Genomic DNA, 16,257 nt, shown 5'->3' with positions numbered 1-16,257 from the left:
CAGCATTCTCCTCCACAACATTCTCTTTTTCCTGAGTGAATACTGACGAAAAATATTCATTTAGTATCTCGCCTATCTCTTCAGACTCCACACACAACTTCCCATCCCTGTCCTTGACTGGCCCTACTCTTACCCTAGTCATTCTTTTATTCCTGACATACCTATAGAAAGCTTTTGGGTTTTCCTTGATCCTACCTGCCACATACTTCTCATGTCCCCTCCTTGCTCGTCTTAGCTCTCTCTTTAGATCCTTCCTCGCTACCTTGTAACTATCAAGCGCCCCAACTGAAACTTCACACCTCATCTTCACATAGACCTCCTTCTTCCTCTTAACAAGAGATTCCACTTCTTTGGTAAACCACGGTTCCCTCGCTCGACGCCTTCCTCCCTGCCTGACCGGTACGTACTTATCAAGAACACGCAGTAGCTGTTCCTTGAACAAGCTCCACATATCCAGTGTGCCCAATACTTGCAGCCTACTTCTCCAACCTACCCCTCCCAAGTCATGTCTAATGGCATCATAATTGCCCTTCCCCCAGCTATAACTCTTGCCCTGCAGGGTATACTTATCCCTTTCCATCACTAACGTAAACGTCACCGAATTGTGGTCACTGTCCCCAAAGTGCTCACCTACCTCCAAATCTAACACCTGGCCTGGTTCATTACCCAAAACCAAATCCAATGTGGCCTCGCCTCTTGTTGGCCTGTCAACATATTGTGTCAGGAAACCCTCCTGCACACATTGTACAAAAAACGACCCATCTAATGTACTCAAACTATATCTTTAACTTTCCAAATATTGACTGGAAAAGTCTCCCATAATAACTACCCTGTTACTTTCGCTCTTATCCAGAATATCTTCGCCATCCTTTCCTCTACATCCCTAGAACTTTAAACTAATTTGGCAGGGGAATGGGAACCGGATTTGTAGTCCAGCAACTAAGGTAGCCGATATTCAGGACGCCAAAGCATGTAATGAGGCAGTGGGGAAGGGAACACTGACAAAGGAGAGTATTTGCAGGCACGGAGATGGGTTGAAGTGTGTATACTTCAACGCAAGAAGCATCAGGAATAAGGTGGGTGAACTTAAGGCATGGATCGGTACTTGGGACTACGATGTGGTGGCCATCACGGAAACTTGGATAGAAGAGGGGCAGAAATGGTTGTTGGAGGTCCCTGGTTATAGATGTTTCAATAAGATTAGGGAGGGTGGTAAAAGAGGTGGGGGGGTGGCATTATTAATTAGAGATAGTATAACAGCTGCAAAAAGGCAGTTCGAGGAGTATCACCCTATTGAGGTAGTATGGGTTGAAGTCAGAAATAGGAAAGGAGCAATCACCTTGTTAGGAGTTTTCTATAGGCCCCCCAATAGTAGCAGAGATGTGGAGGAACAGATTGGGAACAGATTTTGGAAAGGTGCAGAAGTCATAGGGTAGTAGTCATGGGCGACTTTAACTTCCCAAATATTGAGTGGAAACTCTTTAGATCAAATAGTTTGGATGGGGTGGTGTTTGTGCAGTGTGTCCAGGAAGCTTTTCTAACACAGTATGTAGATTGTCCGACCAGAGGAGGGGCAATATTGGATTTAGTACTTGGTAATGAACCAGGGCAAGTGATAGATTTGTTAGTGGGGGAGCATTTTGGAGATAGTGACCACAATTCTGTGACTTTCACTTTAGTAATGGAGAGGGATAGGTACGTGCAACAGGGCAAGGTTTACAATTGGGGGAAGGGTAAATACGATGTTGTCAGACAAGAATTGAAGTGCATAAGTTGGGAACATAGGCTGGCAGGGAAGGACACAAGTGAAATGTGGAACTTGTTCAAGGAACAGGTGCTACGTGTCCTTGATATGTATGTCCCTGTCAGGCAGGGAAGAGATGGTCGAGTGAGGGAACCATGGTTGACAAGAGAGGTTGAATGTCTTGTTAAGAGAAAAAAGGTGACTTATGTAAGGCTGAAGAAACAAGGTTCAGACAGGGCATTGGAGGGATACAAGATAGCCAGGAGGGAACTGAAGAAAGGGATTAGGAGAGCTAAGAGAGGGCATGAACAATCTTTGGCGGGTAGGATCAAGGAAAACCCCAAGGCCTTTTACACATATGTGAGAAATATGAGAATGACTAGAGCGAGGGTAGGTCCGATCAAGGATAGTAGCGGGAGATTGTGTATTGAGTCTGAAGAGATAGGAGAGGTCTTGAATGAGTACTTTTCTTCTGTATTTACAAATGAGAGGGGCGATATTGTTGGAGAGGACAGTGTGAAACAGATTGGTAAGCTCGAGGAAATACTTGTTAGGAAGGAAGATGTGTTGGGCATTTTGAAAAACTTGAGGATAGACAAGTCCCCCGGGCCTGATGGGATATATCCAAGGATTCTATGGGAAGCAAGAGATGAAATTGCCCAGCCGTTGGCAATTATCTTTTCGTCCTCACTGTCAACAGGGGTGGTACCAGGGGATTGGAGAGTGGCGAATGTCGTGCCCCTGTTCAAAAAAGGAACTAGGGATAACCCTGGGAATTACAGGCCAGTTAGTCTTACTTCGGTGGTAGGCAAAGTATTGGAAAGGGTACTGAAGGATAGGATTTCTGAGCATCTGGAAAGACACTGCTTGATTCGGGATAGTCAGCACGGATTTGTGAGGGGTAGGTCTTGCCTTACAAATCTTATTGAATTCTTTGAGGAGGTGACCAAGCATGTGGATGAAGGTAAAGCAGTGGATGTAGTGTACATGGATTTTAGTAAGGCATTTGATAAAGTTCCCCATGGTAGGCTTCTGCACAAAGTAAGGAGGCATGGGATAGTGGGAAATTTGGCCAGTTGGATAACAAACTGGCTAACCGATAGAAGTCAGAGAGTGGTGGTGGATGGCAAATATTCAGCCTGGATCCCCGTTAGCAGTGGTGTACCGCAGGGATCAGTTCTGGGTCCTCTGCTGTTTGTGATTTTCATTAATGACTTGGATGAGGGAGTTGAAGGGTGGGTCAGTAAATTTGCAGACGATACAAAGATTGGTGGAGTTGTGGATAGTAAGGAGGGCTGTTGTCGGCTGCAAAGAGACATAGATAGGATGCAGAGCTGGGCTGAGAAGTGGCAGATGGAGTTTAACCCTGAAAAGTGTGAGGTTGTCCATTTTGGAAGGACAAATATGAATGCGGAATACAGGGTTAACGGTAGCGTTCTTGGCATTGTGGAGGAGCAGAGAGACCTTGGGGTCTATGTTCATACATCTTTGAAAGTTGCCACTCAAGTGGATAGAGCTGTGAAGAAGGCCTATGGTGTGCTCACGTTCATTAACAGAGGGATTGAATTTAAGAGCCGTGAGGTGATGATGCAGCTGTACAAAACTTTGGTAAGGCCACATTTGGAGTACTGTGTACAGTTCTGGTCGCCTCATTTTAGGAAGGATGTGGAAGCTCTGGAAAAGGTGCAAAGAAGATTTACCAGGATGTTGCCTGGAATGGAGAGTAGGTCTTACGAGGAAAGGTTGAGGGTGCTAGGCCTTTTCTCATTAGAGCGGAGAAGGATGAGGGGCGACTTGATAGAGGTTTATAAGATGATCAGGGGAATAGATAGAGTAGACAGTCAGAGACTTTTTCCCCAGGTGGAACACACCATTACAAGGGGACATAAATTTAAGGTGAAAGGTGGAAGATATAGGAGGGATATCAGAGGTAGGTTCTTTACCCAGAGAGTAGTGGGGGCATGGAATGCACTGCCTGTGGAAGTAGTTGAGTCGGAAACATTAGGGACCTTCAAGCAGCTGTTGGATAGGTACATGGATTACGGGAAAATGATATAGTGTAGATTTATTTGTTCTTAAGGGCAGCACGGTAGCATTGTGGATAGCACAATTGCTTCACAGATCCATGGTCCCAGGTTCGATTCCGGCTTGGGTCATTGTCTGTGCGGAGTCTGCACGTCCTCCCCGTGTCTGCGTGGGTTTCCTCCGGGTGCTCCGTTTTCCTCCCACAGTCCAAAGATGTGCGGGTTAGGTGAATTGGCCAATGATAAATTGCCCTTAATGTCCAAATTGCCCTTGGTGTTGGGTGGAGGTGTTGAGTTTGGGTCGGGTGCTCTTTCCAAGAGCTGGTGCAGACTCAAAGGGCCGAATGGCCTCCTTCTGCACTGTAAATTCAATGATAATCTATGATTAATCTAGGACAAAGGTTCGGCACAACATCGTGGGCCGAAGGGCCTGTTCTGTGCTGTATTTTCTATGTTCTATGTTCTATTAGGAGGCCTATAAAAAAACTCCCAACAGGGTGACCTCTCCTTTCCTGTTTCTAACCTCAGCCCATACTACCTCGGAAGAAGAGTCCCCATCTAGCATCCTCTCCGCCACCGTAATACTGTTCTTGACTAGCAGCGCCACACCTCCCCTTCTTTTGCCTCCTTCTCGGAGCTTACTAAAACACCTAAACCCCGGAACGTGCAACAACCATTCCTGTCCCTGCTCTATCCAAGTCTCCTCTGAAATGGCCACAACATCGAAGTCCCAGGTACCAACCCATACTGCCAGTTCCCCTACCTTATTTCGTATACTCCTGGCATTGAAGTAGACACACTTCAAACCACCAACCTGAACACTGGCCCCCTCCTGCAAAGTCAAATCTGTGCTCCTGATCTCTATACTCTCAATCTCCCGTACCCTAAAACTACAATCCAGGTTCCCATGCCCCTGCTGCATTAGTTTAAACCCCCCCAAAGAGCACTAACAAATCTCCCCCCCCAGGATATTTGTGCCCCTCAGGTTCAGATGTAGACCATCCTGTCTGTAGAGGTCCCACCTTCCCCAGAAAGAGCCTCAGTTATCCAGAAATCTGTACCCCTCCCGCCTGCACCATCCCTGTAGCCACGTGTTTAATTTCTCTCTCTCCCTATTCCTCATCTCATTATCACGTGACACGGGCAACAACCCAGAGATAGCAACTCTGTTTGTTCTCGTTCTGAGCTTCCATCCTAGCTCCCTGAAAGCCTGCCTGACATCCTTGTCCTCTTTCCTACCTATGTCGTTAGTGCCAATGTGGACCACGACTTGGGGCTGCTCCCCCTCCCCCTTAAGGACCCGGAAAACACGATCCGAGACATCACGTACCCTTGCACCTGGGAGGCAACATACCAAACGCGAGTCTCTCTCGCTCCCACAAAATCTCCTATCTGTGCCCCTGACTATCGAGTCCCCAATTACTAATGCTCTGCTCCTCTCCCCCCTTCCCTTCTGAGCAACAGGGACAGACTCCGTGCCAGAGGTCCGTACCCCATGGCTTACCCCTGGTAAGTTCCCCCCCCCCCCACAAATATCCAAAGCGGTATACTTGTTACTCAGGGGAACGACCGCAGGGGATCCCTGCACTGACTGCTTCTTCCCAGTCCCTCTTACAGTTACCCATCTATCGCCAATATTTGGTGTAACTAATTCCCTGATAGCAAAATGGCTCCCAAGATGTCACGGAGTCCCTGATTCAGCTCCTCAAATTTCGGCCGCACAGATTCTTGGATCTTCTGGGCTTCTCTCTCTTGAGCCCAACTCAATGTCTGCTAACTGCATCCCTTTTCATGCTCAACTTAACCGAGACCTGTTCCAGTCATCAAATTTGACTGCCTCCGAACTGTGGTTTACTGAGCCTTGAACTGATCTGGTGACCTATCACAACAGTCCAAGAGGGTCCCCTCCCTTGTTACGAAGCCGGAACCAATGCAACAAGCATGGGAAAATCCTGTACCTTAAATCTCCAGTCTGTCGATTTAGCACACGACAGAGGTAAAAATGGATTTTATAACAATGCCTATGGCATTGGTTTCCCTTTTATAACATTGTCACATACAACTACTTCTTCAGATGAGCTTATATTGCTGACACGCATAATTTTATCATATCAAGGCAGTATGCATTTTCCTGAACATATGCCAAGGGCAAAAACTTCAGGGATTTGAATTATCGACATTTTGTAACAAACGCCTACATCAATCTTTCATTTTAATGCTTTTATTTTGCTTAACTATTTCCATTGCAAACAGAACATAAATATCAAAATATACACAACAGTACAAGTCCTGAACAGAGATAAGCATTTTTATGAAACAATCCAGATGTAAAACTGAGCACTGCATTGCTTCCTCACATTTTTTAAGTTCAGCTACCATAACAATGGCTATAACCCCCCATAAAGAGTGCAATGATTTGCAGCAGTAGTATAAATGAAACAAAAATGTACAAAATAATTGAGGGCGTTTCCTCCCCCACTGACCTGGCATAATCTATGGGTGTTCTGCCATTAACATCAGGTGCTCCAGGATCTGCACCATAAACGACCAGTAGTTCAGCCTGGTGTATTTGTCCTGCTTTAGCAGCCACATGCAAAGGTGTGGTACCTTTTTCCTGATGAATGGAAAATATAAAATATTCAATAAAACCAGCGAATTATAAGTACTGTACTGCACTAGTTTACTTACACAACTCCACTTATGATGCAGCAGCACTTCACAAGCAAGAAAGTGGCAGAATCAATCTTGGGTCTTGTCTTAACCAAGCTTAGCCAAAAAAGTGGCAGGACCACTGCAAATATAGTGTCTCTTTGAAAAATGTAGGGTGAAACAGTGGGCGAATGAAAAGCCTGAAAAGATATCCTAGAGTCCCTACAGTGCAGGAGGAGGCCATTCAGGCCATCAAGTTTGCACCAACCCTCCAAAAGAGCACCTTACCTAGGCCCATGCCTCTGCCCTATACCCACCTACCCTGTGCATCTTCGGATTGTGGGAGGAAACCGGAGCTCCGGGAGGAAGCCGATGCAGACACGGGGAGAACGTGCAAACTCCACAGTCACCCAAGATTGGAATCAAACCCAGGTCCTTGGTGCGGTGAAGCAGCAGTGCTAACCGCTGTGCCACCACGTCAACCGTGTAGCAGCAGATTGAATAATAATAATCTTAATAACAATCGTTATCATTGTCACCAGTTGGCTTACATTAACATTCCAATGAAGTTACTGTTAAAATCCCCTAGTTGCCACACTCCAATGCCTGTTCGGGTGCACGGAGGGAGAATTCAGAATGTCCAATTCACCTAACAAGCACGTCTTTCGGGACTTGTGGGAGAAAACCGGAGCACCCGGAGGAAACCCATGCGGACACGGGGAGAACGTGCAGACTACGCACAGTGACCCAGGCCGGGAATCGAACTCGGGGCCGTGGCGCTGCGAAGCAACAGTGCTAAGCACTGTGCTACTGTGCCGCCTGCTAATAATGCATTTCAAAAGTAACTTAGATAAATACTCAGGGGGGGGGGGGGCAATTTGCAGCGCTTCAGGAAAGAGCTACTGGATAGCTCTTTCAAAGAACTGACAGAGAAATTATGGGTTGAACAACGGAGCTGTACATTCTCTGATTTTCCAGCTGTTTCAACTCAGTCTAAAACCCTGATCTAGACTTCTATTTGCAGACTTCTGCAAAGGACTGAACAAATTTGGCTACAATGCCCTCTGATGGTAGAACAGCCCACCAATCTTAATTGACTTTCTAAAAAAAGGAAAGCAAACCTATGGGATTGCATGCAACCATTCTTTTGGAAAGAAATGATATGAAATAAAATAAAATAAGAAATGAGTGGGAGCATATTATAGACGGAATGACTCAAATAACCCATTGTGTTACAATGACAAATGCTTTTAAGACGTTTCAGTGCCTAAAATCATTTATAATTATCATTCAAATTCAAATGAATTATATCTATGAGATTCAGACAAAAACTGCTCAATTTTAACTATTTCAAGGTATTAAATATCTTGTAGTTTGTAACATTAGTTTAGTCACACAATTCACACCGTCAGAATATATTTCACATCACCACTCTATTAAGGGGCACTTAAAGGTAATGCAGGAAGTCCAGAAAATGTAATCAACTGAAGTGCTTGTACACTCAATCACATAACAGAACAAGCAGATGATTGGAGAGTACTGTGCTGTAGCCACCTGAGTTGGCCAAGTCCCGATTTAAAATGGAGAACAGCAAAGGCTGAAAGGAAATTCAGCCAACACAGGCAGAAACCAGCAGGTGCAGAGTTACTGTGTATTAAACTCTGCAAAAGCCCAGACAGCATCGATACCAGCGACCATCAGCATAATAATGTAGCAGACATCTACATACTAATGAGCAATCCCCAGGAACAATCGCAACATTTAAGATAAACAAAGCCAAGTCAGACTCCCCGGCGCCAGCAGGAGCCAACACAAAAGAGGTTAACGCACACCTCAAGACCGCCCATCGATCAGGGAACCGCTCCAGTATTGGAGAAATCGAACCAAGCGATTGGAACGAAGTCCAATCACCTAGAACCAGGTACAGGGTCCACCCCGAAAGGCGGGAAACCCCTGGGGACTATAAAAGTTAAGCCCCAAGTTCAAATTGTTCTTCTTGACCGGGTCACCCAGCAACGCGAACCAACCTTGACCGTGACCGGTTCAAACTGCCGCCGAGAGACCGTAAGTCTTACGTCAATGCTCGCTATGAGATAGGCGCTCCTATCTACCAATCAGTACCAACTTCAAATCCCGCAGACTCAGAACCCGAATGAAAGGCCATTTGTTCCCCTGACCTGGTGGGCCAGTCCGAAGTTAAGTATAGGCCTGTTAGTTATAGAAGTAGTTTAGAAGTAGAATTTATGCATGAGTAGCGATTACTGTGTATAATAAAGGTGCTTTGATTTGAATCTTACTAATCGGTGTCTTGAGTTATTGATCATTACTTGAACCTCGTGGCGGTATCATAAAGATGCCTGGCGACTCGAGAGCATAGGTTATAAAACAGAGCCAATTGAACCAACCAAAAGTTAGCAACAGTGCCTAAAAAATTGGTCAATATCTTCAACCACGAGAGCAGACAGAGCTCGACTGATTTATAATCCAAGACTCAAATGCATGTGGCAACTTTGGAAATGCATGTAATTTTTGATTTATTATTATAATGGCACCAGTGAAGTAGTACATTTTTGTTCAGATTTTGCTCACGGTCTGTCTGATCACATAGGTTTTGTGCACTGAAACAGTGTTAAACTCAAAGTCTATGCTGCTCAACTGAGATTAAAATACTGTGCTCTGATGACTGCTTCATTGAAAGGTAAATGGGCACAGAATGGCAGTGTGCTTAATGTGAACGTACGATTAAATTCGAAAATCTTAAGATACCTGCTGTAATCAACTTTCAATTTGGCAAATAAATACTGAGTTTGCTGAAATGAAAGATTGCCTCAAGTTCTTTCTCCCCAAAAATCCAGACATCGGAGGAGTGATAATTGAAAATCATAGAAACAAGAAGAAAAAATGTAAAGCAGGTTAGTCAACATCTGAGAGAGAAAGGTCATCAGAATGGTTTCCCCTCTGGTGCTGATTGGCCTACTTTAGTTTCTGAAATGCTCTGAATTATGGAAAATATATTCCATGATAAACTTTACCGGGTGAAAGAAATTGGCCTGTGCTCCCAGGGACAGTAGCCTGAGACACGTCTCCAGATTCCCTGTGCGCACACTGGAGTGCAGTTGCTGTTGTAAGACAAAAGAATAGAAAGATCAGTTAAAAATTATTGTGATACAATTCCATTTTGACATTTTACACTTTTTAAACAGTCAATGGTATGTGTGATGTATTCTTCAATGTGCCATTATATTGTGACTTTTATTTGTAGTTCCAATTCGGTCATCTGTTGGAACCAACCTTGATTTTTTTTTAAACCGAGGGACAATGAGGCTAGGCAATTGTAGATTTGTCTAGATCCGAATGACCTTCCAGCTTTAACAACGTTTAAGACATTTATTCAATTCTAGCTCAGAAATGTCTATGAATTCACCTCACACAGGCCCACATAATACTCACTCTCTCTCACACATGCCCGTACAATCAATCTCTCTCACACACATGCCCACACAATCACTCACTCTCTCACACACACATGCCCACACAATCACTCACTCTCTCTCACACACACATGCCCACACACTCACTCACTCTCTCTCACATAGGCCCACACTCACCCACTCTCTCCCTCTCTCACTGGCTCAAAAACACACACACACACACTCTCTTTCTCACACACAGCCCACACACTCACTCACTCTCTTTCACACTGGCCTACACACTCTCCCTCTCACACACACACACAGGCCCACGGTCGCATACAATAGGGTAGGAGCTGTATTATTGCAAGACGAAGAAGTCCCTCGTCTTTCTTTTTGCTGGATTCTCAAGGGAATTAAATCAGTAACAGAAAAATATTCAACCATTAAGAGCTGTTAAGCATGGTACTAGTATTACAGCATTGAGATTTATGTTGCCAGCAACCCAACCAAGACAATCGTACATACAGACCACAACTCTTTGAAACATTTGGAGAGATTGACATACAAACACCCAGTTACTTCGAAGGAGTTTGCTATTAAAACCATTTAACCTAAAAATCTTTCATGTGTCCAGGAGTGAAAACGCCATTGCGGACACTTTATCCCGAATATAAGAGATATATTTTGGAATAAGTTCTATATAAAACTGTGTTTAGTAATTCATACACAGTAATTGTCTGAGAGTAGAGCAGTCCTGTTCATTTGTCTTCTGTACTTCAATAAATAGTCTTTAATAATTGTAACATGAAGATTGGGCTACTTTTTCTCACTGGGGTTTAATTTGCCGCCTCACACCAAAACAATTCTATGCACCATTACGAACTGGTGTTCCAAGACTAACAACCAAAGATATTTTCCCATGCCTCAAAATTAGTCCAGATATTCTCATTACAGATATTTTAATTAGATTTAAAGCATTCTACATGAGCTTGTGGAGAATGACAATGTAATTTTCTTACAATGCACCAGGGGCATGACATACCCTGCAATTCTTCAGCTTGCAATCATGATGTTGTGAAAAATCTTTACCCAAAGGCTTAAAAAAAATTTTTTTTTCTGAATTCAAAGTGCCTCATTCTTTTTTCCCTCCAATTAAGGGACAATTTAGCATGGCCAATCCACCAACCCTGCATATCTTTGACTTGTGGGGGTGAGACCCACGCAGCCACAGGGAGAATGTGCAAACTCCACATAGACAGTGACCCAGGGCCGGGTTTGAACCCGGATCCTTGGCACCATGAGGCAGCAGTGCTAACCACTGCACCCCTGTGTCACCCCCTCACCCAAAGACCAGAATGTGAAATTGAAGTACTGTATAGGCAGCACGGTCGCACAATGGTTAGCACTGTTGCTTCATAGCGGCAGGGTCCCGGTTTGATTCCCGGCTTGGGTCACCGTCTGTTTGGAATCTGCATTCTCCCAGTGTCTGTGTGGGTTCACTCCAGGCCCCCCGGTTTCCTCCCATAGTCCTGAAAGATGTGCCTGTTAGGTGAATTGGACATTGACCTCTTCCTCAGTGTACCTGAACAGGCGCTAGAGTGTGACGACTAGGAGATTTTCACAGTAAATTAATTGCAGTGTTAATGCAAGCCTACTTGTGACACTAATAAAGATTATATATTTTTTAAATTGAAGTACTGTAAATAAGATGGCAAAGATGATTGTCAGAAGACGATCAACTTTGTTGAGTTGTGAGTTCTGCTAGCGATGGCATTGTTCCAAAAACTGAACCAAAACAAGAGTACATGCAGCATGACGACATGCCTTCACTATTGACACCGGTTTTTAAAATCAAGATTTTCTTTATCCCTTTTTATTATCTAAATTTGTCACTGTTTCCTGGAAGCACATTTCAATGGTGTCAGCAATCACTTGGAAGGGGGAGGGTGTTCCATTCTTCATGCACAAGGCCAACAGGCAGGTATTTAGATCGTAGTTATGAGCCACACAGATTGGACACAGAACAGCAATTAGAAACCAACCTTTTATTTTAAACCCATCCCTGGTTGAGGCCAACTGTAGCCGACTTAGAATTTATTTAAAAAGTGTAAGCTGTCAGAAATGCTGCTCAAAACTAACTCCTTTCGATTGGCTTTGAGAAGCTTAACTGCCTGAAATCATCGGATGGTGAAATGGACACTGGACCAATTGTGGCATTGGAAATAAAACAGTGATACAAAAAGAGAGTTATTAGTATGAGACTACGTAAGAGAATGGTTTATTTGATAATATTTGACAAGGAAATAGTGAATATACTGCAACCGAATGCTGGTGGAGTATCACTAGGCACTGAATGCAACTACAAAGTAATTTGGCGTACATTTGGGGGAAACATTGCAGAAGGACAGAATTTTATATTTTAAGCCTGCTGAAAGGCTAGCTTACTTCTCTTTTAAAAAATCAAGTTATTCGTGGGTCATTCCAGCAAGTTTGTGCCAAAAAAGACTTGCAAAGAAAAAAATGAGAATTGTTCAAGCAAGATATCAAGTGATGGGACATCTTAGCTGACAATAATCTCCAATTTTCAAATTTATTGTAAATTCAAGAAATAGATCTAATCTGGTCATAGTGCTGTTACAGCTGCAAATAAGACTTGTTCAAGACAGCTCACCTTACTCAGGTCCTTTGTGGTAACACCGTCATCATCACGGCAAGGTAGTTTGTGGACAAATGCCAACATTTGATACTTGGCTCGTATGAATTCTGCCTTGGTGGGGCTGCATTTAAAAAATACATTTAAAAAGGCATATTTTAGCAAGGAAATAACTGCAGTCTCAATACGTTTGTAGCAATTTCACAGTCAATTACAAGGTCAGACCTATCACTACCATAGTAATGACTGCACACTCTGGCAATCGCTTTTTCAAAGACAATGGGAAAAGATAATCCGCAATTCATCTGATCTAGCTATTTGTTATAATTCCAAAATAACTAGATCCATATGATAATGGAGTCTAAAATTTGACAAGCTTGTAAATTGTACACATCCTGGGATTTCTATTAAAAATAAACTGTTGAATGGACCAATCACATCAATGGCTTCTTGGAACCAAAAGCAGCTACAACTTGTATGAAAAAAGTGGAGGGTGAAAAAAAAAAAAGTTAATTGAAAAGAATGGTCTGTGTACATGCAATTTCAATACAGCAGGCTTGCATTTTGAAGGTGAATGGAACTCACTGTACTTTATCTTGAGGGTTTGGTTTGCGCCGTCCACTTTGCACTTGAGCTGGATCAAGCAGCGAGTGTTCCCAGATTGAGTTGGCTCCATTACTTGCTAAGGTCTGCACCATCTAAAATAAGGTCAAATGAAAATAACCATTTAGAAATAGTTTCAAAAGATAAAAATCCTACCTTTATGTCCAAATAGAGATAGTCCATTCATTTGTTGAGCTGAAAAGTACTTTTGCCCGATGCTGGACATCGTTACCAGTGTTAGAAACTGTATAAGTGACCAGGCATAAGAGTGGCAATATGTCAATTCGATCGGACAGAAGGAACACCACAAATATTTTCACCACACAACAAATTCTTGAGATCAGTGTGTCCAAGCTGCTCCTAGCAGGATATTACAGTGTAGCATATCAAATCTGAATACCTCTAAATGGTAAATGATACATCACTGGGAAATTCAGAGAGAGAGGGGGGGGGGAAAGAGAGGGGGGGGGGAAAGAGAGGGGGGAGGGGGAGGGGAAGAGAGAGGGGGAGGGGAAGAGAGAGGGGGAGGGGAAGAGAGAGGGGGAGGGGAAGAGAGAGGGGGAGGGGAAGAGAGAGGGGGAGGGGAAGAGAGAGGGGGAGGGGAAGAGAGAGGGGGAGGGGAAGAGAGAGGGGGAGGGGAAGAGAGAGGGGGAGGGGAAGAGAGAGGGGGAGGGGAAGAGAGAGGGGGAGGGGAAGAGAGAGGGGGAGGGGAAGAGAGAGGGGGAGGGGAAGAGAGAGGGGGAGGGGAAGAGAGAGGGGGAGGGGAAGAGAGAGGGGGAGGGGAAGAGAGGAAAGGTAAAGAGAGGGGGGGAAGAGAAGAAAGAGAGGGGGTGGACTGATGATTGAAACCTGACGATTAGTCAGAAATTGTCAGTTCTTAGCTGCAACAGAAATCACAACACCATGCTGTAGGAGAGAAAAGGAAATATTTCATATCACTACGTTTCCAATCATGAATCAAAATCTTTGCCAGTCTCTGCAAACAGTCTGCCCAAATCATTTGTACTCCAATCTACCTCTCCCCCCTCAAAAAAATTAGGCTTTTTCTGTGAGGAAACAGGAAATCAAACAAGATTGCCGATTGATACATATTTACTAAACTGTTAGTCTAAATCCGTCCTGTTTGAAAACCAAAAAATACAATAAGCCACTTTGATTTTTTTTTTAAATTTTAAAAATAGAGTACCCAATTCATTTTTTCCAATTAAGGGGTAATTTAGCATGGCCAATCCACCTACCCTGTACATCTTTGTGTTGTGTGGGCGAAACCCACGCAAACACGTGGGGGAATGTGCAAACTCCACACGAACAGTGACCCTGAGCCGGGATCGAACCTGGGACCTCGGCGCCGTGAGGCAGCAATGAAAATGAAAATCGCTTATTGTCACAAGTAGGCTTCAAATGAAGTTACTGTGAAAAGCCCCTAGTCGCCACATTCTGGCGCCTGTTCGGGGAGGCTGGTACGGGAATTGAACCACGCTGCTGGCCTGCCTTGGTCTGCTTTCAAAGCCGGCGATTTAGCCCTGTGCTAAACAGCCCCTATGCTAACCACTGTGCCGCCCACTAAGCCACTTTGATTAAGGTACAACCTAAAGTTTACTTCTATTTAAAACTGACCAAGAATTTATTTCCAACAAAGAAAAAAAAAAAATGTAATGAGGGTTATCAAGGATAGATTGAAATAGATGGGAAAGCCGTTGGAGTATATTTGAATGATTACCACTTCACATTGCATACATAGGATCACATACTTTGGATATACAGCACAGAAAAACTAGTCCATGTCAGCGTTTATTCTCAACTCGTGTGCCCTCCCATCTTTTCTTATCTAAATCTACTATCATAATCATCATATGCTTGCCTAGTCTCCCCTTAAATGTAGAACTCTTTCTACTTGAAGCAGTACTGCAATTTGCTGGGACTTCCCATGTTTTAGAATTCATTCAATTTACATTCATGTTGTATTGTGGGTTTCAGAGCGCTGATGGCACTTGCACCCAAAACACAAGTGCAGTTGATTCAAGGTTGAAATTACAACATTCGACTTCCGGGTGCGGCGATGACCAGCTGAGTCGCACGTTTCGGCAGCTCCCGGTGGAACGGACTTTTGGGCTCTTGATAGGAGCCCCAACGGCAATTTTAACGGCTAAAAACACCGTGCGGTAAACCAGAAGGGGGTTCCCCCTGGACACGGATGGAAAAAGGAGAGAAAAGTGGCCGGATTGCAGCGGATCCTTTGGAACAACGGCAAGGAAGGCAAGCAGAAACCAAGATGGCGTCGGAAGGTGGCAGTTTCATATGGGGCCCTGAACAACAAGAGTTCTTGAAACGCTGCGTGGAGGAGATAAAAAAGGAAATGAAGAAAGAGTTGTTGGCCCCGATATTACAGGCGATCGAAGGGCTGAAAGAGGAACAAAAGACCCAGGAGCAGGAGCTTCGGGTCGTGAAGGCGAAAGCAGCAGAGAATGAGAACGATATACAGGGCCTGGTGGTGAAGTCGGAGATACAGGAGGCACACCAGAAACAATCTGTGGAGAGGTTGGAGGCACTGGAAAACAACGCAAGGAGGAACAACTTGAGGATTCTTGGCCTTCCTGAAGGTGTGGAGGGGGCGGACGTCGGGGCATATGTGAGCACGATGCTGCACTCGTTAATGGGAGCGGAGGCCCCGACGGGTCCGCTGGAGGTGGAGGGAGCATACCGAGTGATGGTGCGAGGATCGAGAGCAGGAGAAACTCCCAGAGCCATAGTGGTGAGATTCCTCCGTTTTAAGGATAGAGAAATGGTCCTGAGATGGGCGAAGAAAACTCGGTGTAGTAAATGGGAGAACGCGGTGATCCGCGTTTATCAAGATTGGAGTGCGGAGGTGGCGAGAAGGAGGGCGAGCTTTAATCAGGCCAAAGCGGTACTTCACAAAAAGAAGATAAAGTTTGGAATGCTGCAACCGGCAAGACTGTGGGTCACATATCAAGGGAGGCACCACTACTTTGAAACGGCGGATGAAGCGTGGACTTTTATTGTAGAAGAAAAATTGGAATGATTGGATTATGAAAATGAACGTTTGGACAAAGTGGTGGGGCGAATGGGGGGGGGGCGAAGAGGGGTTTTATGTTTTAATCCTGCGGTATGGTAACTTTTCTTTCTCCCACAGGTGGTGATGGGGGGAGGTGG

At 44.5% G+C, this 16,257-nt stretch overlaps 1 protein-coding gene across 10 annotated transcripts in view; it reads right to left on the bottom strand.

Annotated features, from left to right (window-relative positions):
* The window catches only part of git1 (G protein-coupled receptor kinase interacting ArfGAP 1), a 252,390-nt gene that overhangs the window by 113,580 nt on the left and 122,553 nt on the right, over positions 1-16,257 (bottom strand). For all 10 annotated transcript variants that reach the window (XR_011933692.1, XR_011933693.1, XR_011933694.1 and 7 more), the window contains exons 3-6: positions 13,069-13,181; positions 12,502-12,607; positions 9,450-9,536; positions 6,252-6,382 (exon numbers count right to left, since the gene is read on the bottom strand). Coding sequence is in view for 7 of the 10 variants with exons in the window: in XM_072469628.1 (XP_072325729.1) it covers positions 6,252-6,382; positions 9,450-9,536; positions 12,502-12,607; positions 13,069-13,181 (437 nt within the window). In the remaining 3 variants the exon portion in view is untranslated. The remainder of the gene's footprint in view (positions 1-6,251; positions 6,383-9,449; positions 9,537-12,501; positions 12,608-13,068; positions 13,182-16,257) is intronic.

Source organism: Scyliorhinus torazame, chromosome 12 (assembly GCF_047496885.1).
Source record: "Scyliorhinus torazame isolate Kashiwa2021f chromosome 12, sScyTor2.1, whole genome shotgun sequence".
Lineage (NCBI taxonomy): Eukaryota > Metazoa > Chordata > Chondrichthyes > Carcharhiniformes > Scyliorhinidae > Scyliorhinus > Scyliorhinus torazame.
Note: the sequence above shows the minus strand (reverse complement) of the source record. Positions and strands in the feature narration are given on the sequence as shown.